The sequence below is a fragment of the Rhineura floridana genome, chromosome 13 (assembly GCF_030035675.1).
Source record: "Rhineura floridana isolate rRhiFlo1 chromosome 13, rRhiFlo1.hap2, whole genome shotgun sequence".
Taxonomy (NCBI): domain Eukaryota; kingdom Metazoa; phylum Chordata; class Lepidosauria; order Squamata; family Rhineuridae; genus Rhineura; species Rhineura floridana.
The window spans coordinates 885354-913098 of NC_084492.1; the positions used below are offsets into that span (position 1 = coordinate 885354).

At 48.1% G+C, this 27745-nt stretch overlaps 1 protein-coding gene across 6 annotated transcripts; it reads right to left on the minus strand.

Moving 5' to 3' along the window:
• Window positions 1-726: 726 nt before the first annotated feature.
• MATCAP1 (microtubule associated tyrosine carboxypeptidase 1) lies at window positions 727-27631 on the minus strand. Of its 6 annotated transcripts, none has more exons than XM_061594413.1 (7): window positions 27542-27631; window positions 20912-21531; window positions 13088-13231; window positions 12478-12610; window positions 10114-10419; window positions 9528-9625; window positions 727-3104 (listed from the first exon to the last, which is right to left on the minus strand). In XM_061594413.1, the coding sequence occupies exons 2-7, from the start codon at window positions 21461-21463 to the stop codon at window positions 2940-2942; spliced, it is 1398 nt and encodes a 465-aa protein (XP_061450397.1). In that variant the 5' UTR covers window positions 21464-21531; window positions 27542-27631; the 3' UTR covers window positions 727-2939. The 6 variants fall into 6 exon arrangements, with proteins under 6 accessions (XP_061450397.1, XP_061450396.1, XP_061450398.1 ...); XM_061594412.1 differs by lacking the exon at window positions 27542-27631 and adding an exon at window positions 27303-27388; XM_061594414.1 differs by lacking the exon at window positions 27542-27631 and adding an exon at window positions 25878-27295.
• Between the last annotated feature and the right edge of the window lie 114 nt (window positions 27632-27745).

Genomic DNA, 27745 nt, shown 5'->3' on the forward strand with positions numbered 1-27745 from the left:
AACCTCTAGATTGGATTACTGCAATGCGCTCTATGTGGGGCTGCCTTTGAAGACAGTTCGGAAACTACAGCTAGTGCAAAACGCAGCTGCTAGACTGCTGACGAGGACTAGGCGGTCCGCACATATAACACCTGCTCTGGCTCGTTTGCACTGGCTACCTATCCGTTTCCAGGCTAAATTCAAAGTGCTAGTTTTGACTTATAAAGCCTTACACGGCGTGGGACCACAATACCTAGCGGAACGCCTCTCCCGATATAAACCTACCCGTTCACTATGTTCAACATCTAAGGCCCTCCTCCGAGTTCCGACTCACAGAGAGGCTCGGAGGGTCGTAACAAGATCTAGGGCCTTTTCAGTGGCTGCCCCCGAATTATGGAACAGTCTCCCCGATGAGGTCTGCCTGGCGCCTACACTTCTATCTTTTCGGCGCCAGGTGAAAACCTTTTTATTCTCCCAGGCATTTTAATCTATTTTTTAAGCTTTTAATGTATATTAGGTTGTTTATTGTTTAATATTTATGCTCTACTGTTTTTGTGATTTTATTGTATTTTATCCTATGTTGTGCACCGCCCTGAGAGCCTTCGGGCTGTGGGCGGTATATAAATCGAATAAAATAAATAAATAAATATCAGGTGAATCCATAGTTGGCTACAGAATCATACTCAAAAGAGTGCTTATCAGTTGATCTTTTTCAAACGGGAGGCAATGAATTGGTTACTACAGGGCTTGGTCTGGGAGCCAGTGCTCTCCAACATTTTTATTAATGACTTGGATGAGGTGGTGCAGGGAATGCTTATCAAATCTGTAAATAACACAAAATTCAGAGGGATAGCTAATACTCTGGAGGACAGAAACAATTCAAAGTGATATTGATAGGACAGAGGACTGGGCTGAAAACAGAATAAAATTTAAGTGCAAAGTTCTATACCTTTGAAAATGCAGAGTTATAAGATGGGGGTACTTGGCTCAGCCATACTACATGCAAGAAGGATCTTGGAATTGTTGATAACAAGCTGGAAATGAGCCAGCAGTGTGATGTGGCTTCAAAAACGGCAAATTCTATTTTAGGCTGCATTAACAGAAGTATGGTTTCCAAATTGTGTGAAGAACTAGTTCCCCTCTATTCACACTGGTTAGGCCTCATCTTGAGTACTGTGTCCAGTTCTGGTCTCCGCACTTCAAGAAGGATGCAGACAAACTGGAACAGGTTCAGAGAAGGGCAACAAGGATAATCGGGACTGGAAAACAAAGCTCTATGACGAGAAGCTGAAAGAACTCGGCATGCTTAGTCTTGAGAAAAGAAGACCGAGAGGAGATATGATAGCACTCTTCAAGCACTTGAAAAGCTGTCACACAGAGGAGGGCCAGGATCTCTTCTCAATCATGCCAGAGTGCAGGACACATAATAATGGGCTCAAGTCAGAGGAAGCCAGATTTCGATTGCACATCAGGAAAAACTTCCTCATCATTAGAGCAGTACCAACAATGGAACCAATTACTTAAGAGAGGTGGTGGGTTCTCCAACACAAGTAAGAGGCAGCTGGGCAGGCCCTGTTGGGTATGCTTTAAGTTGGATTCCTGCCTTGAGCAGGGGGTTGGACTTGGGGGCCTTATAGGCCCTTTCCAACTCTACGGTTCCATGATTCTATGACCTCCCACCTAACCACAACAAAAGCAGAGGAGCCTCTTTATTGAAGGGATCACAATGGTGTTTTTTTTCTTTTTACACTGAGAGCCCAGAAGGGGAACTGACTTTGATAGAGAGTGTAGAAGCAAAGGTGACATACACCCAGTAAGGTTGCACTGTCGGGTAGATGGGGTCCTTGTTAGTTTCTTACCATAATGGCTTCAGCCTTGACTGCCCCGCCCCGGTGAAACCCATGCCTGAGTTGGCGCCAGTGCAGCTCTACTCCCTTATATCGCCCTTGGCTCCATTTAAAGAGCTGGCATTGCTTAAAACATGTTCTTGTCTAAGCTAAAGCTGCATCCCTTCCCACCCCTCTTTGCCTCCCTCCTGCCCTCAGGAGGCCACCTTGCCTGTTGGTCTTGTTTGGCCAAAGGTATCTCTCTGCATTCTTCGCCACAAACAGGTTTGGCTGTTGAAAGCGCAGCTTAAGCTACCACTAAGCACCCATTCCAGCACACCTGCCAACAACAGACCACTGCTTAGGCTGGACAATCACTTAAATTTGTCAAAGAACTAGCTACAGATCAAGGACTGCCAGCCTGACTTCCAGAGGAAGCAGCTTCCTGTGTTTGGGCCTCTGTTCACAGAGATTCCCGAGAGATCTCTGCCCAATGCAACAAAGCAAGTTTTTGCTTAAGTGTTGCAGGTTGTCTGACTGAATTCTAGATGGGAAACACATAAGACATTTTCTTACTTTATGTAAATGGGTCCTGTAGCTAGTTCTCAGCAGCCAAGCCCTGCAAGACATGTTCAACAGCCTCTGCATCTGTGACCACTGGTGACTGAAAAAGACTGAATGAGGCACCCAGCACTGGATTGTGCAGATATAGGCCAATTGGCCTGTCTCAGAACTGCTTGGGTTTTTTTTAAACCACGGTCAAAACAGACATCTGTTTACCTGTCTCACAGAAGAAGGGGCATGCCACATTCTACATGGATCTTAAGCCATCTGCTTGAGACATTTTAAAATTACGGATTGACATACTCAAGTACCTTACAAAGGTCTCTCTCCTTTAACTAGAAAACTGGTTCACCCTGGTCTTCCCCTAATACTCAACCAGAGACACCCAATAAATAAAGAATAAATACTAGGCTGTGAGCCATTGCACTGTCTTCAGCAGACCACAATCTAACAAAACAACGTCTTTGAGGACCACCAAAAGGCTTCATGATTATATCGCAGCCTGTCCAGGGTAACAGCAAAGGCAGGAGGAGTTGCAGCCCTCTCTTTTCCCCTCCCAACCAAGCCTGCTCAGTCTGGCAGCAGCTGTTCCAGCTCTTCATCGTTGAGACAGTTGGTTACGACGATGTGGTTGAGCTGCTGCATGTACCTCTCTAGGTCCTGCATGAAGTGGGGGATTCGGGCCTTCTCCAGCACCCCATGTTTCTGAAGGTGATCCACATCTTCGTAGGAGACCTGATAAAAAAGAGCAGCTGAAGTTAGCTAACAATGGAGTAGGTTTCAATCTTCTTGTTTGTGCTGCAAGACCAGAACGCTTTGCATAACAGACCAAGTTTGCCTAACATGACAGCCAGTCTGGTGGAGGGGGCAGTGTTGCCTTGCCTGGGTTCAGATTCCCACTGACAGCCAAAATGGATGCAAGGTGGGAGAGCTGTGATCAGGCCTCTCCGCTGTCTTTTTCTTTGGTTAAAAGCAGCCTAGGGGGGGGGGAGAGAGATCAAACTGGGAGAGTGTGTTGCAGGGGGGGGAATTGCCTCCCTCATCCCCCAGACGCTTCCTCCCAACGTAAATACAATCCTCCCCCCAAAAGCTGCCATTTGCCTGCATTTTCTACTTAGCCCACAGCCTGAAGCTGGATGGTTTTGGATCAGTCTCTCTCAGCCTGACCTATTTTACAGGGTTGTTAAGAGGATAAAGTGGTGGGGGAGGAGTGGACAGAGAGAGCCTATGCCCTGTGGAGAAAGGGCAAGATAAAAATTAAAAGACAAAATCCATCATTGGAGTACTTTGCTTGGATTCAAACGTTGAGTTTTCTTGGGACAGCAAAGTATTTGGGAGAGAGGAGTACCAAATTGCCCCAAGACAGTGTGAGCCTCTGAAGCTACCTCATGCGGAGGGATCCAAGCTTGTGTGCAGGACCAGGGCCTGTGCCACCGCCAAGGGGGCCGGGAATGCACATCACACACAACCAGAGTTAAACAAAACTGAAAAGCAAGAATCATCTCAGCAGGCAATTCAAGAGATCTATACATCACCTTCAGGTTAAATGGCTGTCCTGGAAAAGAGAAAGTCCTCCAGAACAAGACTACTTTTCCAAGTCTCCTAAAGATGGCACAAATTGGATGGGTAGAAATCTCAGGACCAGGGAGTCCTCCAAGGGAAGGCCCACACACTCACCTACCTGCCACACAACAGTGAACAGTGGCCTTTGCAGCATGGCTTAGAATCATAGGATAGTAGAGTTGGAAGGGGCCTATAAGGCCATCAAGTCCAACCCCCTGCGCAATGCAGGAATCCAAATCAAAGCATTCCCGACAGATGGCTGTCCAGCTGCCTCTTTAAGGCCTCCAGTGTCGGGGAGCCCACTACCTCTCTAGGTAATTGGTTCCAGTGTCGTACCAGAGCTTGGAAAAGTTACTTTTTTGAACTACAACTCCCATCAGCCCCAGCCAGCATGGCCACTGGATTGGGCTGATGGGAGTTGTAGTTCAAAAAAGTAACTTTTCCAAGCTCTGCGTATGGCTCTAACAGTTAGGAGGTTTTTCCTGATGTCCAGTTGAAATCTGGCTTCCTGCAACTTGAGCCCATTATTCCGTGTCCTGCACTCTGGGACGACCAAGAAGAGATCCCAGCCCTCCTCTATGTGACAACCTTTCATGTACTTGAAGAGTGCTATCCTATCTCCCCTCAGTCTTCTTTGGGTAAGTATCATTTGGATTTCTCAGGTGTTGGACCCAATGGAAGAGGATTACTCTGGAGTAGACTCCAAGCACCACATTCCTTTTATTACGTGCCCCATTAATTTTAATCCAGATACTCTCGGTGGAGCTACCAAGCTCGTCTTCTTGTATTTCTGTGCTGGGATATATATTTTTAACATAGCACGACTCCACCTCCCTTTTTATTCCTTCTATTCTTTTTGAACAAGTTATATCCTTCAATTGGTGTATTCCAGTCATGGGAGTCACCCCACCAGGTTTCAGTTATACCTATCAAGTCATAATTGCCCTCCTGTATTAGTTCAAGTTCATCCTGCTTGTTTCTCATGCTCTGCGCATTAGTATACAGGCATCAAAGACCATGTGATTTATGGCTTGGCTTCCTTACTACATTTTTCTGAGGACTGTCACTGATCCCTATTACAGCCGATCTCTCTGTTCCCATTACTGTGCACAAGCCTTCATTACCACCAAGTTTTCATCTGCTTCCCCCTTAGGATTCAGTTTAAAGCCCTCCTGATGAACTTCTCCATGCTGTGGCCAAACACATTCTTCCAAGTCCTTGTGAGATGCAAACCCATCACTTGCCAGCAGTCCATCTTTCAGGAAGCATAGCCTGTGGTCCCAGAATCCAAATCTCTCACGTCGGCACCACCTTCGCAGCCATTCATTCACCTGGACCATTTTTCTTTCCCTTTCTACTCCTCTTCTAAATACTGGAAGGATGGATGAGAAAACTATCTGGCCCCCAAAGTCCAGGAGTTTCCTTCCCAGAGCTTCGTAGTCTGATGTGATTTCTTCATAGCTCCGTTTGGCAGTATCATTTGTTCCCACATGGATGAGGAGAAAGGGATACCTGTTGGTGGGCTTGATAAGTGATGGCAACCCTTCTGTCACATCTCTAATCCGTCCTGGTAGACAGCATACCTGGTGAGTCCACGGATCTTCTCTGCATACCTGGGTTTCGATCCCACACAGTAGGGAGTCTCCCACTACTAGTACTCTTCTTGTTGTGGGCTGTGGTTTCATTGCCCCTGCTTGATTGAGCTTCAGCCTCTTGCTCGTTGTTGCATGGAGTCCCCTGTAGTTCTTCCACCAGAGGCTGTCCTCCAGTCTCATCCTCGAGTAGTTGAAAACAGTTCCATAGTTCCACTGGTGAAGGGTGTCTAGCTCTTCTGCTCCTAACTGTCACCCTTTCCCACGGAGTTTCCTCCACTTCGTTGTTCCTCTCCAATAATTTGTTTCTTGCAAACACATTTTTGAGCAAACAAAAAGATGACTGTACACATGGACATCACCAAATGGTCAATATAAGAATCAAATTGATTATATAATTGGTAGCAGAAGATGGAGAAGTTCCATACTTTCTGTGAAAACAAGACCAGGAGCATACTGCGGTACAGATCATGAACTGGTCATATTGAAAATCAGAGTAAAGCTAAACAAGAAGAACAAAGCAATCAGAATGCCAAAATACAATTTAAATAACATTCCAGAAGAATATAAAGATAAAATAAGGAACAGAGGCCTGATTGTGTAGTTCATGAAAAATTATGGAATGCCTTAAAAGAAATGGAGGTGCCACAGCATCTGATTGTTCTGACAATTGTTCTGACAAGAGGCTACTGTAAGGACAGAATATGGAGAAACCAATTGTTTCCCTATTGGAAAGGGTGTGAGATAGGGGTGTATTTTATCACCCTACTTGTTTAATCTATATGCAGAACATACCATATGGAAACTGGGACTGGACCAAGATGAAGGAGGTGTGAATATTGGAGGGAGAAATATCAATAATTTAAGATATGCAGATGGTAGCATCAGTCAGGATCATTCAGACCATGGTATTCCCGATCTCTATGTACGGATGTGAAAGTTGTAGAATGAAAAAAGCGGGTAAGAGAAAAATCAACTCATTTGAAATGTAGTGTTGGAGGAGAGCTTTGTGCATACCATGGACTGCGAAAAAGACAAATAATTGGGTGTTAGAACAAATTAAACCAGAACTGTCACTAGAAGGTAAACTGAGGTTATCATACTTTGGACACATCATGTGAAGACATGATTCACTAGAAAAGACAAGAATGCTGGGGAAAACAGAAGGGAGTCGAAAAAGAGGAAGGCCAAACAAGAGATGGATTGATTCCATAAAGGACGCCACAGACGCCACAGGCAAAATGTTGACAGATAACAAGGAAAAGGCAGAACTCCTCAACGCCTATTTTGCCTCCATTTTCTCCCAAAAAGGGAACAGTGTGCAACCTTGCATCGGTAGCAATCTCAGTAAGGGGTCGGGATTGCAGTTCAAGATTGATAACGAGACAGTCAGGAAATACCTAGTTAACCTAAATGAGCTCAAATCTCCAGGGCCTGATGAACTGCATCCCAGAGTATTGAAGGAACTTGCTGATGTACTCTCGGAACCTCCTGCCATCATCTTTGAGAAATCCTGGAGAACGGGAGAGGTGCTGGAGGACTGGAGACGGGCAAACATCGTCCCGCTCTTTAAAAAGGGTAAAAAAGAAGATCCGGGGAATTACAGGCCGGTCAGTCTGACTTCAATACCAGGAAAGATATTAGAACAGATAATAAAAGAGTCCATTGGCAACTATCTAGATGACAATGCTGTGATTAGTAGGAGCCAGCATGGGTTTGTCAAGAAAAAGTCCTGTCAAACTAATCTCATCTCTTTTTTTGATCGGGTCACTAGCTTAGTAGATGGTGGAAATGCTGTAGATGTCATCTATCTAGATTTCAGCAAAGTGTTTGACAAAGTCCCCCACGACCTTTTGATTAGCAAACTAGTCAAATGCGGACTAGATGGAAATACTGTCAGGTGGATTCACAACTGGTTGGAAAACCATACTCAAAGAGTGGTCGTCGGTGGCTCTGCTTCGGACTGGAAGGAGGTTTCAAGTGGAGTGCCACAGGGTTCTGTCCTGGGGGCGATACTCTTCAACATTTTTATCAATGACTTAGATGACGGGGTGGAGAGAAGCCTTATGAAGTTTGCGGATGATACGAAACTGGGAGGGATAGCTAACACAATGGAAGACAGGAATAAAATCCAAAGGGACCTGGATAGACTAGAAAATTGGGCTGAAATTAATAAAATGAAATTCAATAAAGACAAATGCAAGATTCTGCATTTAGGCCACAAAAACAAAATGCACGGGTATAGGATGGGAAATACCTGGCTTAGCAGTAGTGCGTGTGAGAAGGACCTTGGAATTGTAGTGGATCGCAAGTTGAACATGACCCAGCAGTGTGATGCTGCGGCAAAAAAGGCAAACGCGGTTTTGGGCTGCATAAACAGAGCTATAGTTTCCAGGTCGAGGGAAGTAATAGTCCCACTATATTCTGCATTAGTCAGGCCTCATCTGGAATACTGCGTTCAGTTCTGGGTGCCTCATTTTAAGAAAGATATAGACAAGTTAGAGCGGGTTCAGAAGAGGGCGACGAGGATGATAGCCGGTATGGAGAACCGGGTATTATGAGGAAAGGTTGAAGGAACTTGGCATGTTCAGTCTGGTGAAGAGAAGGCTGAGGGGTGACATGATTACACTCTTTAAGTACCTGAAGGGCTGTCACATAGAGGAGGGTACAGATTTGTTGTCTGCTGCCCCAGAGGGTAGGACTAGGTCTAATGGTTTTAAGTTGCAGGAGCGTAGATTCAGATTGGACATTAGAAGGTACTTCTTGACAGTAAGGGCAGTTCGGCAATGGAACCGACTGCCTAGGGAGGTGGTGGGATCCCCTTCGCTGGATGTCTTCAAGCAGAGACTGGACAGCTATCTGCGGGAGATGGTCTAGCTGTGGATTTCCTGCTGTGAGCAGGGGGTTGGACTCGATGGCCTACAAGGCCCCTTCCAACCCTATGATTCTATGATTCTATTCTATGACTAGAACTTACAAGATCTGAGCAGGGTGTTTCATGACAGATGCTATTGGAGGTCGCTGATTCATAGGGTCGCCATAAGTTGTAATCGACTTGAAGGCACGTAACAACAACAACAAAGTGTAACAAAACCACTTTTTCAACTGTTATTGAGTGTGTTACGGGTTTGAAGGACTAAATGGAATGCCTGGGAGTTTGAGTGATGTAAGACTGCCAGGGGGAAGTGAGAGTGTGAGTGAGTGAGAGTTTTAAGGGAGGTTTGAATAAAAAGACCGTTGGTTTTGACAGTTGGGAGTTTTTTGCTGTTGGGATTTGGAGTGGGAGGAGGGAGGTTGTGTTGTGGGAGTGAGCTGGGTGGAAAAGGGTGGATTACATATTAGTGAGGGTAGGGGAGAGAGGGACTATACATCAGTATACTATTTAACATCCTGTATTTTAATAAAGGTATTTTGTTCATTTAAACTCCTGTGTGTCTGCCTGGTCATGTGTACTACCATATCGGGGTCCTATTCAGTTCCTGTACCTACATCCTATTGTGGTAACAGGGCACACCAGTGGTCACCTTTGGGTGGGATGAAAGGTGGAAGGGCTGAAGCTTGTGGGGCAGAGGGCATATCTGACCCAGGCCGAGGCAAGTGTCCCGCTGTGTGGGGATTTCCTGAACCAAGCATGGGGTGTCAGGAGGGATAATCCCTGCGGAAGGGCAGGTTCGCGACAGTAAGCATCCCGTTGTTTCTACCTCAAAAGGACACCTTGCCACTCTCTTTCTCACAGTCAAAGCAATAGCCCTTGAGTACAGAGGCAACTGTGGAGTAATGGGGAGGTAGATGGGCGGGGTCCAAGAATGGCTCAAAGATTCTATCTAGACAACATTCAGCATGTGCTATGTCTGCGCTATCCTTCCTCCCTTGCCTCTTTGTCTCCTGTTCTATTCATGTGTCCCCACCTTGGGCAAATTGCTAGAAACTAAGCCAAAAAAGCCCTATTGGCTATGAAATGGAGGAGGAGCCACATAGACAAAGGAGTGGAGAGGGACGTTACCTTCCCCAAGGCAGCCAGCAACTGGAAGTTGATGGTTTGCCGATGTCTCAGAATCCGGAGAATTCCATCCAGATACACTTGATCTTTACTGAAACACCCTGAAAGGAAGAAAACAGGGCACTTGGGGCCAGCAAAGTCCATTAGAAGTGACTGAGCTGGTGTAAAATACAAATGCTGTAGACATCTGTGAGCTTCCTGAGGTCTGGAAGGGGCTGGGGTTGTAGTAAATCCTTTTAGATTTACTGAATGTGGTAGCAGGAGAATCTAATTCTGAAGGCACCAACTGCCAGGAAGGTCTCCTGCCCAAGCCCTGCTATACATCAGTGCACAGGAGCACTGGAGGTCACTGCTACCCCTCAGCCCACCAGCCTTCCTATTGTCATGGTGAAGGCAGGATAACCATGCAGGGCGTCAATGCTCCACTGTCTCAACAACAGAGGAACTTTAGCAAACACGTCTTGCCTGGCCAGCTTCCCGACCCTGAGAACTAGAGACATGAAATGTCCATCCAACATGAAGAGCCACCACATCCACTGCCAAGTGTCTACCTTCCTAGTAGCTCACCTCAGTGGTTCAAGGGCATTACCTGGCCCTGAAGTGTCTGCCTGGCCTCGCTTGGCCCGCACGCAGTACTCCCACCGCACCCCAGGATCCTGCACATAGCGTTCCAGGTTGTGAAATAGCTCGCAGAAGGACACGCGGCTGGCCTGGTAGACAGTGTAGTAGAGAAGTGCCGCCCTCCACAGAAAGGGCTGCTTGCGGAAGAGGACACTGTGGATGCTGGCTAGGCCTTCTTCTGTGGGATTAGCAGGCTTCAGGCCATATTGCTGGCGACCTTCCAAGCTGTGCCAGGGCTGGTGAGCATTGTTGACCCCACGGATGTAGTGGGTGCCTAAGACAGGAGATATGTTATTCCAACTTCATTTCTCTTGGACAAATGACTTTCCTCACATTTTCCTCTCCTTTTGTTCTCCAGGTCAATAAATCATAGCATAAAACAGTAATTCCCTGGGGCTGGGCTTTATGCTTTATATCCTGGGTTGGGGAACTGTATCTGGATGGCTGACAGGCAGGATCTTTCCCCCCACCCTTGCAAGCCATCTTAACAGGTTGGCAGGGCCACATACCTGTCAACCACCTGATTTCACTGTGGCGTAAGTTGACAACCTGGAAAGGGCTCACTGAGCCCCTTTGAAGGCAGCCTCTCAGCACCAGTTAGCTGATTGGCTCTGAGAGCTCACTTTCAAAAGAAGTGGGTCTCAGCACCAATCAGCTGATGGGTGCTGAGAGCCATCGCTTTGATGTTTGTATTCAAACCACTTGCAGACAGACTTCAAAAGGAATGGCACTGAGAGCCATCCCCTTGGAAGTCGGCTGTAATTCCATTTGCAAGTGGCTTGAACATAAATCACTTGCAAATGGAGATCAAAGTGATGGCTCTCAGCACCCACCAGCTGAATGCTGCTGCATTTTACATTTTTTTGCTACAAAATTCAAACTGTAGGGGATGTCTGGATTTTGGCCTGTAATTCTTTGCCCGTATAATTTTATTGCCAAAGAATGGCCAGTTTTTCAAGAAGCACCTTAAAGGAGAGCCTTAAAAACTAGAAGGGGGGGAAATGTCAAAAGCTATGAAATGAATCACTTTTCTACCACAAGTAATTTCATTAAACTAGACAAAGCCCGAGTTATTATTAAACAGCTTCATTCAGTCTGAAGCCGAAATCTGTTTTGATATTGCCGCAGTATCCTAATGGAATTTTCCATCATGGCAGGCTAGCCGATAGCCTTTCCCTGAGGACCAAGACCAGCCAAAAGTTGTCAACCAGACCCCTGTTCATGTCCAGCCAGTGTTTGTTTTATGTTGTTTCTAAAATGCAGTTTCAGTTATTTTTTAAAAATATTCACTTTACAGAATTCTCAGCACTCTTCCCCCAAACTCCCTGGAGTTCACTGAAAACATCAGACTAATCTAACCTTGTAGTCATTTTCATAAGCAGTGTCAGGTGAAGACAGACATCTGTTGCGCTGGCAGAGTGCCATCCTGACATGGACTGGCTGGGAGTGGGACAGAGACTGATTCTTCTGCAAAGGCCTACTCCCCAGATCCCAGACTGGCTGAATCACAAAGCCAATCTTCCTCCTCTCTCCAAACAGTTTTCAAAAGTGTTTAGAGTGTGGAAAAATGCTTTCTAAAAAAGTGAAAGTGCCACACAAATGTTTGATCAGATAAACATGTCAGGTACTGGAGGAAAAATCCAAAAAAGCAGAGAGCCTTCTTGAAATAAAGGGACAGAGGGACGGTCAGGATTTGATTCACAGGCTGCATGTGTGTCTTTTCCACTCCAGTTCCATCCTTGGCCTCAGATGGTGTATCTGTTTCTACTGCACTGCAATTGTGGCAGTGAAACCCCTTATCGCTGCTTGGCAGAGCTAAATATTTCAACTGCTCAGGAAGCAAAGCTGTTGGAAAGATTACAGTCCAGATTCAGTAAGGGAAGGAGTTAAGTTTGGATGAGATTAAAACCTCACACAAACAGGTGTATGGAGAAGGATGAAGAGGTCCGTAAAAAGGCATGGAAACAAAGGAGTAGGGAGCCTAGATGCAAGGTGACCAAACGAAGAGTGTGGCAGAGTTGGCAAGAGACCAAGAAAGAGAAACCTAAGAGCCGAGTTTCATAAACTGATTTCGGAAAGCCAATGCCTTGGCCTCAAGTACATTTTTCGTGTCAAAATCTCCCCACCCTGTGAAAGTACTAACATATTTGGAGTTTCAAAATTCAGGGTTTTGTTCATGGGGTTGGGTAGTCCAGCTGGAACTTCCTTCCCCTGGAGGAAGCACCTGCTGTCCCAATTCATTGCAGATCACCAATTCTCCACCCTCCTCCTCCCACCATCTTCCAGAGTATGGAACACTCCAGAACTCTGCTTCTCCTTTGCTGATCCTGACCTATTTCATGGCGCAACATGCCCTCCAGCCAGTTCTGACGAGCTCCAGAGAGGTTGATGGCTAAAGTTGGCCGACTGTTTTCCACCATCATCACGGCCTGGGAGAGCAGATCCTCTGTGAGCTGAACTACCACCTGGAAGAAGATTCGGGGGGTGGGGCGGGCAGTATTTACACAATGAATTAAAAATCTATTTAACTGCAAAGGGGTTCCCATTATGGGCCTTTGGAATTGTGCTTGCACCAGCAGTTACCCATCAAGAGAGATCTACAGTCAAGAACATCCCAATATTTATCCTCAAATGTTCCAAGCCCATATAAGAAAGGGAATCCCAGCCCAGCTCTTGGAAGGAGGAATGCAGACCTCCTTTCCAGCTTTCTCTTACCTGCCTGCCGGGCTCTTGGCAGGCCGTGCAGTTGTCAGGGGTGAGCACAGGGCCAGTCCAGGTGTGCCTTCTTACACTCACTGTGACTGAATGTAATACCAAACAAGGACTGACTGGGACAGAAATGATTTTACGGCTCCCAATGCTTGTTCCAGACCACCGTCCTCCCCCCACTCTTGGATCATGCTGGGGTACAAAAGGTGGTCTTTGGCCATTCTTGAACTCACCTCTCCAGAGCACCCTTCCTTCTGCATGTACTTCCTGACGATGGACCAGATTTGGCATTTACTGAGTAACTTCCCACCATTGGATGCCTCAAAGCTCTCATATGTGCCATATTTCTCCAGGACAGCGTTAATTATTCCAATAGCCTGCAGTACACACAGCAGATTCAAAATTTCTATTTGTATTTTGTAACTATTTCCGATCATGGATTCAGTTATGCGGCTGCAAAAAAGGCAAATGCTATATTAGGCTGCATTAACAGAAGTATAGTTTCCAAATTGCGTAAAGTATTAGTTCCCCTCTATTCAGCACTGGTTAGGCCTCATCTTGAATACTGCGTCCAGTTCTGGTCTCCGCACTTCAAGAAGGATGCAGACAAACTGGAACAGGTTCAGAGAAGGGCAACAAGGATAATCGGGACTGGAAAACAAAGCCCTATGAGGAGAGACTGAAAGAACTGGGCATGTTTAGCCTGGAGAAAAGAAGACTGAGGGGAGATATGATAGCACTCTTCAAGTACATGAAAGGTTGTCACATAGAGGAGGGCTGGGATCTCTTCTCTGTCGTCCCAGAGTGCAGGACACAGAATAATGGGCTCAAGTTGCAGGAAGCCAGATTTCGACTGGACATCAGGACAAACTTCCTAACTGTTAGAGCCATACGACAATGTAATCATTTACCTAGAGAAGTAGTGGGCTCTCCGACACTGGAGGCATTCAGGAGGCAGCTGGATAGCCATCTGTCTCAGTAACTTATTAGAATTCTTTGAGAGTGTCAACAAGCATATAGATAGAGGTGATCCAGTGGACATAGTGTACTTAGACTTTCAAAAAGCGTTTGACAAGGTACCTCACCAAAGACTTCTGAGGAAGCTTAGCAGTCATGGAATAAGAGGAGAGGTCCTCTTGTGGATAAGGAATTGGTTAAGAAGCAGAAAGCAGAGAGTAGGAATAAACGGACAGTTCTCCCAATGGAGGGCTGTAGAAAGTGGAGTCCCTCAAGGATCGGTATTGGGACCTGTACTTTTCAACTTGTTCATTAATGACCTAGAATTAGGAGTGAACAGTGAAGTGGCCAAGTTTGCTGATGACACTAAATTGTTCAGGGTTGTTAAAACAAAAAGGGATTGCGAAGAACTCCAAAAAGACCTCTCCAAACTGAGTAAATGGGCAGAAAAATGGCTAATGCAATTCAATACAAACAAGTGTAAAATTATGCATATTGGAGCAAACAATCTTAATTTCACATATACGCTCATGGGGTCTGAACTGGCGGTGACCGACCAGGAGAGAGACCTCGGGGTTGTACTGGACAGCACGATGAAAATGTCGACCCAGTGTGTGGCAGCTGTGAAAAAGGCAAATTCCATGCTAGGGATAATTAGGAAAGGTATTGAAAATAAAACAGCCGATATCATAATGCCGTTGTATAAATCTATGGTGCGGCCGCATTTGGAATACTGTGTACAGTTCTGGTTGCCTCATCTCAAAAAGGATATTATAGAGTTGGAAAAGGTTCAGAAGAGGGCAACCAGAATGATCAAGGGGATGGAGCGACTCCTTTACGAGGAAAGGTTGCAGAATTTGGGGCTTTTTAGTTTAGAGAAAAGGCAGGTCAGAGGAGACATGATAGAAGTGTATAAAATTATGCATGGCATTGAGAAAGTGGATAGAGAAAAGTTCTTCTCCCTCTCTCATAATACTAGAACTCGTGGACATTCAAAGAAGCTGAATGTTGGAAGATTCAGGACAGACAAAAGGAAGTACTTCTTTACTCAGCACATAGTTAAACTATGGAATTTGCTCCCACAAGATGCAGTAATGGCCACCAGCTTGGATGGCTTTAAAAGAAGATTAGACAAATTCATGGAGGACAGGGCTATCAATGGCTACTAGCCGTGATGGCTGTGCTCTGCCACCCTAGTCAGAGGCAGCATGCTTCTGGAAACCAGTTGCCGGAAGCCTCAGGAGGGGAGAGTGTTCTTGCACTCGGGTCCTGCTTGCAGGCTTCCCCCAGGCACCTGGTTGGCCACTGTGAGAACAGGATGCTGGACTAGATGGGCCACTGGCCTGATCCAGCAGGCTCTTCCTATGTTCTTATGAATGCTTTGATTTGGATTCCTACATTGTGCAGGGGGTTGGACTTGATGGCCTTATAGGCCCCTTCCAACTCTACTATCCTATGATTCTATGCTCTTATTTTAAAAATGTAAAGCCATTGAGTCCAACCCCCTGGTCAATGCAGGAATCCAACTGTATGCTTTAATTTGGATTCCTGCATTGAGGAGGTTGGGCTCAGTGGCTCTATAGGCCTCTTCCAACTCTATGACTCTCTGATTCTGTTCTATGAAAATGAACATTTTGTGTGCATGCATTATGTATTTTTTTCTCTGCTTAGTAATCATATTAAACCAGAACTATCACTACAAGCTAAAATGATGAAACTGAGATTATCATACTTTGGACACATAATGAGAAGACATGATTCACTAGAAAAGATAATAATGCTGGGAAAAACAGAAGGGAGTAGAAAAAGAGGAAGGCCAAATAAGAGATGAATTGATTCCATAAAGGAAGCCACAGACCTGAACTTACAAGATCTTAACAGGGTGGTTCATGACAGATGCTCTTGGATGTCACTGATTCATAGGGTCGCCGTAAGTCGTAGTCGACTTGGAGGCACATAACAACAACAACAACAAAGTAATCATATATTGTTATTTGAAGTTTATGGTCTGTACACCTAATGAACTGAAACTGAAGAGCATGATGAACTGAAGATTTCCACCACAAGATCAGGCCTTGCACCACCTCCTGGCCTCCAGCAAGCCCTCAGCTATGAAATGCTAAACAGCCCAGCTATTGACACAGAGCACCGAAACTGTGTTGCAGCTTCACAGGAGATGTCAGGAAGACCTGGCTAAAGGAGATGGGAGTAGAGGCAGCCTCCCTATAGTCCTCTGCTGGTTGCAGCTTGGCAGTATCAAGCAACACGGGAGGACAATCACTGTCCTCATCTCCTACTGGTGGATTTTAGATGAACATCAGGAAAAACTTCCTAACAATGGAACCAATGACCTAGGGAGGTGATGGGCTCCCCATCACTGGAGGCATTCAAGAGACAGCTGGACAGCTACCTGTCAGGTATGCTTTAGGTTGGACCCAATGACCTTATAGGCCCCTTCCAACACTATGATTCTATGATATAAACAGAAATACAACATAAAAACCAGATAAAAACAGGAATTTCAGTAATTCCACTGCAATTGGCTCAAACAGTCTCTGTTTCTCCCTATCATATGGGTCAGGGAGAGCCTGGGCAAAAAGGTCTGTCTTTATAAGACGTTGGAAGCAACTGATGGATGGTGCTTCAAGAGGGAAGGGCATTCCACAGGGCAGGATAATGGACAAAATGCCCATTATCCAGTCCCTGCCCTGAAACATTCTGTGGGGTGCAGTGCTGTGAGTCAGATTTCCCCATATGGTCTCTATCTGCAGATGATCTTCCCGGTCTCTATGGTGGCAAACAGTCTTTCAAGTAACCTCATCCCAAGTTTTCAGAGCTTTATATATTAGTAACAAAACCCTGAACATTGGCTGGTAGCTGATGGGTAGGCAGAGCCGTTCCTTCAGCACAGGTGTCATAGGCATGAATCCAGATGTTCCACTCAACAACCTGACCACAGCGATCTGCACCTGCCGCATCTTCTGAACCTGTCTCAAGGGGAACCACATTTGGACTACATTATAGTAGTTAAACACAAGGTTACCAAATCATAGTGGCCAAGCTATCCCTATTCAGGAAAGGGCGTAATTGGCATATCAAACTAAATTGAATATAAATGTTCCTTGCCAGGGAGGTACCTGGACCTCCAGTAACAAAGATGGATCTGGGAGCACTCCAAAACTTAACTAACACTCCAGAGAGACTGCAACACTATCCCCAACTCCCGGAACTGAGAATTCCTCACTGATAGAGTCTCCATCTTACCAGGATTCAGTCTCCGATTGTTGGCCCACATCCAGCCCACCACTATCACTGGTTCGAACAGTCACAGCCTTTCCTGAATCATATGTAGCAGAGAAATAGAGCCACTGGGTTTTCAGCATACTGATGGCAGTGTGGCCCAGATCTCCTAATGACTGCACCCAGTGGCTTCATATAGATATTAAACAGCAATAGGGGCAAAATGGTGCCCTCGGGCACCCCACAGTACAACTCCCAGGTGCAGACACTCCATGACGTCTCATATTACATCAACACATGCCAAGCTGACGTGTGATGAGGTGACACATCACAGCATGTCATGGCATCTCATTATACCTATTTCTGGTCCAAAAGCCTCCAATGTGGTAAACTCAACACCACAAAGTCCTGACAACAGATACCATGATGTGTCACATCACATTAAGACACACGTGTCATGACATTACATGACCCTTCATGTTAATTTTACATATCACATGTCACATGGCAATTCACCACAAGACCACCCAACATGGGGGACATATTAATGCATGACATGTCATAACATGATGTCATGATGTCACCAGTCCTGACACCAGTGGGTGGCCAGGTGGGGCACAAGCTGAGGGCCCCGGCGATTCTGAGGGGGCCCTGCCTAGATCTACAGGTTGGGGCTGGGAGGGTGGAGCTCCATGATCCGTGACCGCAAATCATGCCCCTTAACCCGACTCTGATTGCAAATCACTCCCAAGATCTACAGGCTGGGGCTGGGAGGGTGGAGCTCCACCTTCAGCATCAGGTCATGGAGTGTGATTTGCTGATTGCAGAGCAGGGGCTCCACCTCCTTCCCAGACAACACCCACCCACCCCCGTGGCTGGCACGGGCTTCTGTGTTATCACATCAGTGCATGCACATGCAGCATGCTGACATCACTAGGCAGGGAGGCCATGGAGGTGCTGTTAGCGCCCAAGGGCCCATCCCAACCTGGTGCTGGCTCTGCACATCACAACATCGTTACATTATGACATGGCGTATCATGAAATCATGATGTACTGTGTTGGGATGTCACAATATGGCATGCCTCGACAGACCATGTTGCAGCATACCAGATTCAAGACATTCCATGACACATTGCAGCCAGTCAAGACATGTTAATGTATTGCACATCATATCGTGACACAACACCCTCAAATTTTGAAGTTAGTCAAACTGGCTAGTTCTTTTATAATGCAAGTTCAGAATCATTAAGGAGGTGGAAGCAGCCTCTAGCTTCAACTGGCTACCTTACACCACTTACATAAAAAATTGAGCTTCTCTCCCCATTGGTCAAAACAATAATCCAAAACTATTAAGAAGCTGGTTTTTTACTGGTCTCACATCCCCATAAGTATGCCAGGCTTTCCCCTCAGTCTGTCTTCTTGGGACCCTCTAAAGCAAGATTCCAGCGATGCTCTCTCTCAGAAACCTCTTTTCCGCATTGAACTATTTTTTGGATGCTCTATGAAAGATTTAGTCTATGGTCTGAAGGCACATGAAGCCAGCTCCCTGCTGAAGCTAAGCAGGGTCAGGTCTGGTCAGTGCCTGGATGGGTGACCACCGAGGAACCATATGTAAGCCGCCTTGGGTTTCAATCATGAAAAGAAAGGCGGGGTATAAATGTAATAAATAAATAATAAATATTTTTTCCCAAGCAGTTAAAATATAGCTAGCTAAATTAGATTGACACTGATTGTATCTGCAAGTATCTGTGTATGCTTGTTGCCTTCCTCTTCTATCCCCCCACCTCAAACAGCAGAAACATGCTAAATTAGAATACAGTAGGGCCCCACTCATACGGCAGGCCCCCACCCGAAAAGCAAAAACCATCGGAAAGTGGGGCCCTACTGTAATAGAATTGTAGAGTTGGAAGGGGCCTATAAGGTCATCAAGTCCAACCTCTGCTCAATGCAGGAATCCAACTTAAAGCATACCCAACAGGTGGCTGTCCAACTGCTTCTTGAAGGCCTCCAGTGTTGGAGAGCCCACCGCCTTCCTAGGTCATTGGGTATTATTTATTAAACATTATTTATACCTTTATAGATTATTCCATTGGTTTAAAAAGTCACTTCTCTGGAATGTCTCACTAAAATCTTCCCCATGTGCTGGACCTTTGTTCTAAGGAGAGTTCACAGGGTCCTGTAAGATGCCTGGGGGTAGGGGGATGGGAAGCAACTTTGATGCACCTTCCTGCTTTAATACTTCTCGAGCTGAGCTGGACGGGAGGGGTCCTTGTCACCTGGGCTTAGAAATCCTCCCAAATAACTGGAAATTCAGGCCAGGATCAGTCTGTAGTAGCAACTCATCATATTTCTTTTATGAGGAACCCTTACAAAGAGGAGGTCCACCAGTATGGAGTTTATTTCAGCTATTTATATACTGCTTAATCACAGAAGTTGCTATGCTTCTGTCATACCCCCAGACTCCAGAAAATAATATCAATGTGATAAAAATGCCCTTACATAATTTGGAATCTGGCCTTTAGGTGTCCTGCCTGACCTCGAAGAACTCGGACTAAGACACAGCTGTGTTTTTTTTCTTTTATTGTAGTAAGAGAAAGTTTCAATTCAGTGAGCTTCATGAATCTATCTACGGCTTCCTCTGAACTCAGCATCTCTCTAGGTCTAACTAGGCACAACCTCGCTGCACTAAGACGTTGGCTCAGCAACTACTCCCTCCCCTCCGCCTAAGAGAGGCTGGGCAGGCACCCTGCTTGCATGTGCTAAGGCGATTATTCTGCTTCAAGTGTGTCTTGAATTTCCCACCACATTCGCCTCCTGGCAGAGCTGTCATTTTCCCATCTTCCCCCTCAGAGGGAGGAAAGCTGCCTGCAGACGCGGACACAGGGAGAAGGGAAGCGTCTGGTTGGGACATAACCGGCTGGTCAGGCTGACTCTCCACAGGGATATCTGGAGCTGCTGGGGTTGAACTGTCAAAGTCCAGAGCTGGGCTGCCTTCTGAGTCCAACTTCCTGCTCGGCCCTTCACCGCTCAACCATCCAACTCGGAAGTCCTCTGCTTCATTCTCATCAGCCCACCCCCCTCCAACAGGGTTCACGACACTGGGAGCCCTTTCTTTGCATTCCCACTTTCAGTGGACTTTGCCCAAAAAACATGACTGCAGCCAAAGAAAAATCCTTCCTATCTGCATTCTGGATTTTACCCTGGCATTAAGAAGCCTCACTATGCTCAGACATAGCAAAATGGAGGAAAGGTGTCACTTGTTCTCTTGCCAACTTTTCGATTCCCTCTGCAGCCCCCCCCCGTTCCAAACCCTGACCATGTTGCCTCCTTTGCAGCATCCCTTCTCATTCCCTCCCACGTCCTTTCCATTTCTGAGAGAGCTCTCGCAGTCGCTCTTAAAAAAAACCTCTCATTAAAACTTGCTTTCTGGAAAACTCCAATTCTCCCTGAGGACCGTACATCCCACTTCCTTTACTCAACAATCTAGTGCCAGCGTGGTGTAGTGGTTAAGGTATTGGACTGCAACCTGGGAGACCAGGGTTCAAATCCCCACATATCCATGAAGCTCACTGGGTGACCTTGGGCCAGTCACCATCTCTCAGCATCATTAAAACCCTAGTCATAGGGTTGCCATAAGTCGGAATCGACTTGAAGGCAGTACACACTCAACAATCCAAACTTATGCCCATGATGCTCCTCTCAGTGGTGTGACTCAAGGTCTTGCACCGCCATCCCCTCCTCTAAGCTGCCTTCTAGAAAAGCTGGTTAGCCTCCAGGTTTTGCCAAACAGGATGATGCAGAACAGAGAGGGAAAGACTAGCAGCCACCTGAGGAAAGGGTGAAGAGGATATTTTTCTCACCTGTGAAATAAACTGGCCTGAGGCATCTTGGTATTTTTCCAGCACCATCTCAGGGACAGGCTCTGCATATTCAAACTGAGGGTTGTAGGCATAAGAGGATCGGAAGAATTTATCTCTTTCCTTCTCAATGTTCAGCGGCCTCAGGGCCACCAGCAAACAAGGGCTCTTCCTTCTGGTACCGCTCCTCCCTTCTGCCTTTGCCTTGGGGATATGAGGGAGGGAAGCAGCACTGCGGATCTGTCCCCGTGGCCGGTCTCTCCGGTTCACTGCACGGGAGCTCTCACTCCGGCGCATCCAGTTACAGGGACTCTGGAAGGCAGGACACAGGCCCAAAGGCGCCTTGGGGTCTGGGCTTTGGAGGCACTTGGGCTTGGAGGGGGGCCTGGAAGAGTCCGATTCCAGAGAAAGGGGAGGAGACAAGAAGGGGTGACGCCGCAGCCCCTCATACAGGTGAGAGCCCTCTTCTTTCCCACTTCTCTGCTGCAGGCCTGCCCCAAACACATCAGACTGCGCCTGCCGCCGGTAGGCCTGTGAAACGGAGTCCAGCACCATCTTGCTCGGGGTCAGCCCTCCAAAGGGGCGTCATAAAGCCAGCCTTGGATTCTAGCTCAGAGGGGCCCCTGTGAGCAAAGAGAAAGACAGAGGCTTCATACTGACTCCCCCAAAGAAAAACTGCAGAAGAAATGTAGCTCAGAAAGTGGTTAAAGAGTGTCAGGTAAGGACTGGGAAGACCCAGTCCACAGTCCCCATATGGCCATGAAGCTCAACTGAGTGGCTTTGGACTAATCTCCCTCTCTCTCTCTTAGCCTGCTCTTCCTCGGAGAACTTGACATCCTAATGGAATCTCCCAAGAACTGGCACTGGGCCCTGCATTTTTTCACTTGTTCATAAACAATCTAGAGTTAGGAGTCGTTAAAACAAAAAAGGATTGCAAAGAGCTCCAAAAGGATCTCTCCAAACTGGGTGAATGGCCAGCAAAATCACAAATGCAATTCAATGTAAAGTGATGCACGCTGGGGCACAAAATCCTAATTTCGCAGATACATCATAGGGTCTGAACTGGTGGTGACTGAGCAGGAACAAGACCTTGGTGTTGTAGCGGATACCTCAATGAAAATGTTGTAATTAGCGCAGGGCAATTCTGAGAAAGACAAATGCCATGTTAGGGATCCTTAGGAAAGGAATTGGAAATAAAACTGCCGATATCATAATGCCATTATTCAAATCTATGGTGCGGCCACATTTGGAAAACGGTGTACAGTTCTGGTCACCTCACCTCAGGATATTGTAGAGCTGGAAAAGGTTCAGCAAAGGGCAACCAGAATGGTCAAGGGGGTGGAGCAGCTCCTCCCCTATGAGGAAAAATTACGGCATTTGGAGCTTTTTAGGTTAGAAAAAAGTTGAGTCGGGGAGGATGTGACAGAGGTGTATAAAATTATGTCCAGTATGAATAAAGTGAATGCAGAGATGTTTTTTCTCCTTTGCTCATAATACTAGAACCTGAGTACATCCAGTGCAGCTGAACGGTGGAAGATTCGGGACAGAGGACAGGAAGGGCTTAATCTTCACACCGCACATAGTTAAGTACTGGCACTCACTCCCCCAGGAGGCAACGATGGCCACCAGCTTGGAGGGCTTCGGGAAAGGCGCTCACGGGCTTCTAGCCACGATAGCTCTGCCCACTCTGCCTCTGAATTCCAGTGGCTGGAAGCTGAAGGAGGGGAGAAGGCTCTTGCACCCAGGGCCAGCCTGCAGGCTCCCGCTGGGCTTCTGGCTGGCCCCGTCAGGACAGATGAGGCTGGCCTACATGGGCCCCTTTGGCCTGATCCGGCAGGGTTGTTCTTATGTACCTCACAAAGTAGTTGAGAGAAAAGAGGGGAGGGATGGGAGGAGGAGGAGAGCAGCAGCTCTCCTTTGGCCACAGACAGTCACTGGTCTCCTTGCCCACCATCCCCACCAGCTCACCACATTAGAAAAGGCGAAGAGAAGCCACAGCTGATTTCTAAAACCTGCCCCACTTCACTAAGGTGCAGGCTAGCTGCGATGACTCAGTGGGGAGAAGACCCTCCCCACACACACATGTTCAATCAGCATTTTTATTACTGCTTTGCACGCTCCATGATCACATTCTTGGCACTAACAATGGGCTCTACGTTTCTGCACTGCCTTTGGATTGTCTCCCCCCTAAGTCCTACTCAGAGTAGACGCAAGTTACTCATGTCCATTAATTTCAATGGAACTGCTTTGGGCAGAACTAATATTGGATGCAACCCTTTCTCGGGAGGAAACGGTCAGGGTCAGACTATCTGTCCACCAAGCTCAATGTTGCCCACACTGGCTGGCAGCTGCTCTCCAGGGTCTCAGGATGGGAGAGGCCTGGCTCATCACCTGCTGCCTGAACCTTCCTGGAGGGGTGCCCAGAGACCTTCTTCATGCAAAGAGTGTGTTCTTCCAAAGGAGCCTGGCCCCTGGGCCTTTTCAAAGCTGCTGCCAAACTGAACCCAGTGCTCAGGGTGTCTTGCTTCTGCCGACTGGCTGCAGGCCTAAGGAAGAAGCACTTCTGCCAACATCAGGCTATTATTATTATTATTATTGTTGTTGTTGTTGTTGTTGTTGTTATTAATTAAACTTCTATCCCCCCTTTCCTCCCAGAAGGAGCCCGGGGAAGCAAATAACAAAACACTAAAAACAACTTGAAACATCTCAAAAACATTTTAAAAATAAAACAGCTTAAAAACATCTTTTAGAAAATCTTGAAAAGCAATTCCAAAACAGACACAAACTGAGATGGGCCCCCTACACATTGAAAGAGGTCTTCAAAAGGTGCTGAAAAGATAAGAGAGATGGTGCCTGTTTAATATTCAAGGGGAGGGAGTTCCACAGGGTAGGTGCTGCCACACTAAAGGTCCATTTCCTATGTGGTGCAGAATGGACCTCCTGATAAGACGGTATCTGCAGGAGGCCCTCACCCGCAGAGCACAGTGATCAACTGGGTATATAAGGGGTAAGACGGTCTTTCAGGTATCCTGGTCCCAATGTAGGGTTTTTGTACTCTTTATATGGAATCATCCCCACTGCCCACTGTGTGTGGCCACCTCCACACACAGCTTTTTTAAAAGGTCAGCGGTGACATCTAGATGGAGCCTCCATATAGGGTGGCAGTATAAACGCAAAAAGCAAAGCCTTGTCTCCATGTCCTGCTTCCCAGTAGCATCCAGCTGGTCAGAGGGACCTTTGATCTGGCCCACTGAGGTGATCCTTACAAGGGGCTACACCCATGTGTAGGGGCTGGACCAATAAACAGCCATTCACCAGGATTGCTAAGAATGGAGCCTCCATGTGCACAGGCAATATACCTCTGGTCCTGGGAGCAAACAGTTCTTGAGCTTCCCAAAGGCAGACCTGTCTGGCTGCTCTGAGAGAGAGAATGCTGACCGGGATGGGCCCCTGGCTTCATCCAAGAGAGGGAATTCTTATGCCATCATAATGGACCGGGGGGGGGAGGGGGCAGAGAAGGGGGGAGATGCGAGTGCCAGGGGAAGCCCAGAGTAGCCCAGAACACCAGACCTCTCTGCTCACACATTTGAGCTCCTCAGAGGAAAAGGCAGGATGCAAGTGCAACGACAGAATTGTTGCAACACCGCAACTGGATACCGAATCCAGCTTCAAGCCATAACCTACAAGAGGAAGATCAACAAGTCATCTGGCGGGTAGGAATATGATGAAACCCCTGCAAGCCACACCAATGAAGGGTCAAGAGAATGAGGCACCCCAGTGTAGCTGAGAAGCAGCAATGACAGCAACCCCCAAGAACAGGAGACGCAGGAAAAGAGGAGGGCGCAGCACTCCCAAGGTGCTCATCACGGCTGGCAGCCACTGATACCCTCCATGGAATTACAGATGGCGCAAAGGGAGCGGCAGCAACATATGGAAGGGCCCCATGTTCCCCACGCCTGCTCTACAACATCCTGTTTGAGGTGATGTGACCAGAAATGTATGCAGTATTTGAAGTATGATCTCATCATAGATTTGAAGGACAGCGTTAGAATATTAGCAGTTTACTGTCATTCCTTTCCAAATATTTCCTAACATGGAATCTGCCTTTTTCACACCTGCTGCACCCTGGGCTGACACCTTCACCAAGTCATCTGCTATGGCCCCAAGGTCTCCTCCCTGCTCAGTCAGCTCCAGTTTAGACCCCATGAATGTGTAGTCAAATGCGGATTTGGCTTCCTTGCCTGCTGCTGAACTCACTTGCCGTTTTGTCGGTGGGTCTGCAATGGATTCCAAATGTATATCCCTGGATAGCTTCCCCCGCTGCTAATGCAGAAATTTGGTCAAGACATCCTTGTTTGGAAAACACAAGGAGCTGTGCGAGTTCCAGTGAGTAGGAATTTGAAAGGGTGGTGGTGGATTTAGTTCAATTTAGCCCCCCTCCCCAAATGATGATTTTTATCAGGGGAATAGCCAATGGCTAAAGATTAAATGAAGAGTGGATAGTGGGTAGTGATTCAGGTTGTAAAATGGCTTTCAGCTGAACTGTGAAAGCTGTAACTTTCAGCCGAGTCCTCCTCTTCCGCTCCCCCCTTTATGCCTAAAGAAACCTAACCTTTTTCATTAAAAAAGCTCTGGAGTTGACACTGAGATTGACCTAAAAGTTAAGCCTGCCTTTTTTGTTGGAAACTGACTCTCCCACTAACAAGGTCTGTACTGGGAAGAACTACGTATCAGAGACTGTATGTGGTTCATCCCCTCCCCAAAACAGATTTAATCTGGATTTTGGGGTTCCTGTGGCCTCCTCTTGCCTCCCCTGCTGAAGTCTAGATTTCTCCAGGCTTACCACCCCTAAGATTTCGCTCTTCAGCTCTTAGGCTTTGACAGGATTGAGCTCCTAGCACACAGTGGCCCTATTACTGTCGAAGCTGAAGCTTTTGTTACATGGCTTGTAACTTAACTGGCTTGTTACCTTGACGCTTTGTCATTGGCGCTGAGGATGGCTGTCATCAGGCTTCCATTTGAAGGCAAGGTTGTGGGGGCCAAAACCCACATGCCCAGTTATGCACAGCACTGCAGGGAGCGTGCTGGGAATTGACTGGGGACCGGGACAGCCACTCTAGGAGTCTGGAGCACAGGCTCGGCCAATGGCAGTCTCCATGGGATTGCCCAGCAGCAGCCCACATGGGTACCCTTATTGATCACAGACTGAATAAGCAAGAGGAGACCAAATCAGGGCCTGCCACTCGCACGCCCCTCCACCTCGGGCAAAGCCAGGGCTCCTCATACCCAAGGGGTGGGAGGGGCACGGTTGGAGGGGGCACCACATCCTTGTTTTGAAGTGCAGCCTGCACAGAAACATCCCTTTGAACTGAGGGGAACACTAGTGCACCTCAAAGGAGACACGCTGCTGGTCACGGGGCACAGGATTTGGGGCAGGGGAGACCTGATTTTCAGTCACGTGGGGTGGGAGCAACACGAAATGTCTAGTTCTTACTGATGCTTCTTGTGGGTGGAGGCCGGTGCCCCGTGGAACTAGCAGGGAACCCAAACTGTAGGCAGAGCCAGAGCCAACTCATTCACGTTTCAGCCCCAGCCTCCCCCCCCCTGCTGAGTTCTACGGGGAGCCTAAGGAGGGACCAGGTGACAGGCACGGCCTGGGGGCCGGCGGGCTGAGGCAGGGCCAGAGGGAGGTTGAGGGTCCACTTGCCCCAACGGACCAGCCTCCGCGGCATTTTGCGCGTTTTCTTGCAGGGGAGGCCCTGGAGTTGGCGCTGCCTGCCTGCGACATCGTCGCCCGGTTGCAGCAGACTCTTCAGCCAAGGCAGAAGGGACTTGCGTGGGGGCACCGGGAGCGCAGCGGCCGCCTAGAAATCCCCGAGACCCGCTGCAGGGGAGCGCTGTCGCTCAAGCCGGCTTTTGGCCCTCCGGATGAAGCCAGGTGGGGAAATCCTGCATAGCGCCTGAAATCGGGATTAGCGCGGCACGCAGGGCACCCCCAGTCAGGCCGTAGTCCGCGGGAGGGGGGCACCTGCAGCCACGCCCTTCATCACCACTGGCCCGGATTGGCAGCGCCTGACGGCGGTTGCCGTCCAACCGAAGGTTCCCCACACCTGCGGCGTACTCGGGCCCACCTCACAGGGCTGTTGTTGCGAGGACAAAATAGGGTCCCCCTCCCCAGGCCACACCCGGAGCCGGGCCGAGGCCAGCCGTCCCTTCCCCACCATTCAAGGGAAGCGGGCGCGTGAGCCGCGGAAGGGCCCCTTTGTCCCGGGAAAGAAGTGCCCACGCCCCGGTAGGGCGGGTGAGCGGGCAGACCGGCCCGGTGCCCAGGAGGCAGCGCAGCGCAATCCCGCCCAGGGCTCCTCTCCCTGCCGCAGGCACTCCGCCCCGTTACCTGCCCGGCCCCCCACCGCCTCCGCCTCGCTGGTGCGGCCTCCAGCCGGAGAGAGGGACGGCGGGTCTGCTGCGGCTCGGGAGGAGGGGACAGCGCCGCCTTGGCGCTCGGAGCATGCTCAGTGGCGCTGACGGAGGCGCCCCCTCCTCGGCTGCTGCCCTAGACTCCCGAGCAAGCGTGGCCGAAGAGGGGATCGAGAGGGTCGGGCTTCCCCAGGCTCGAGCTGCCCCCTCGCTCACCCCGAGGCGAGACCCTCCCGCTGGCGGCGGGTCGTCCTCCTATGCCTTGGCCGGCGGGCTGCGACCGGGGTTCGGTGGGCCGCCGCGGGGAGCCTTCGGAAGGGCTCCGGGGGGTCCTGAGGACATGATGGTGAAGAGGAAGCGTTCCCGCCTCCGTGGGAAGGTCGGGGGCATTGAAGCGCCACCTTGACGAACGAGGCACCC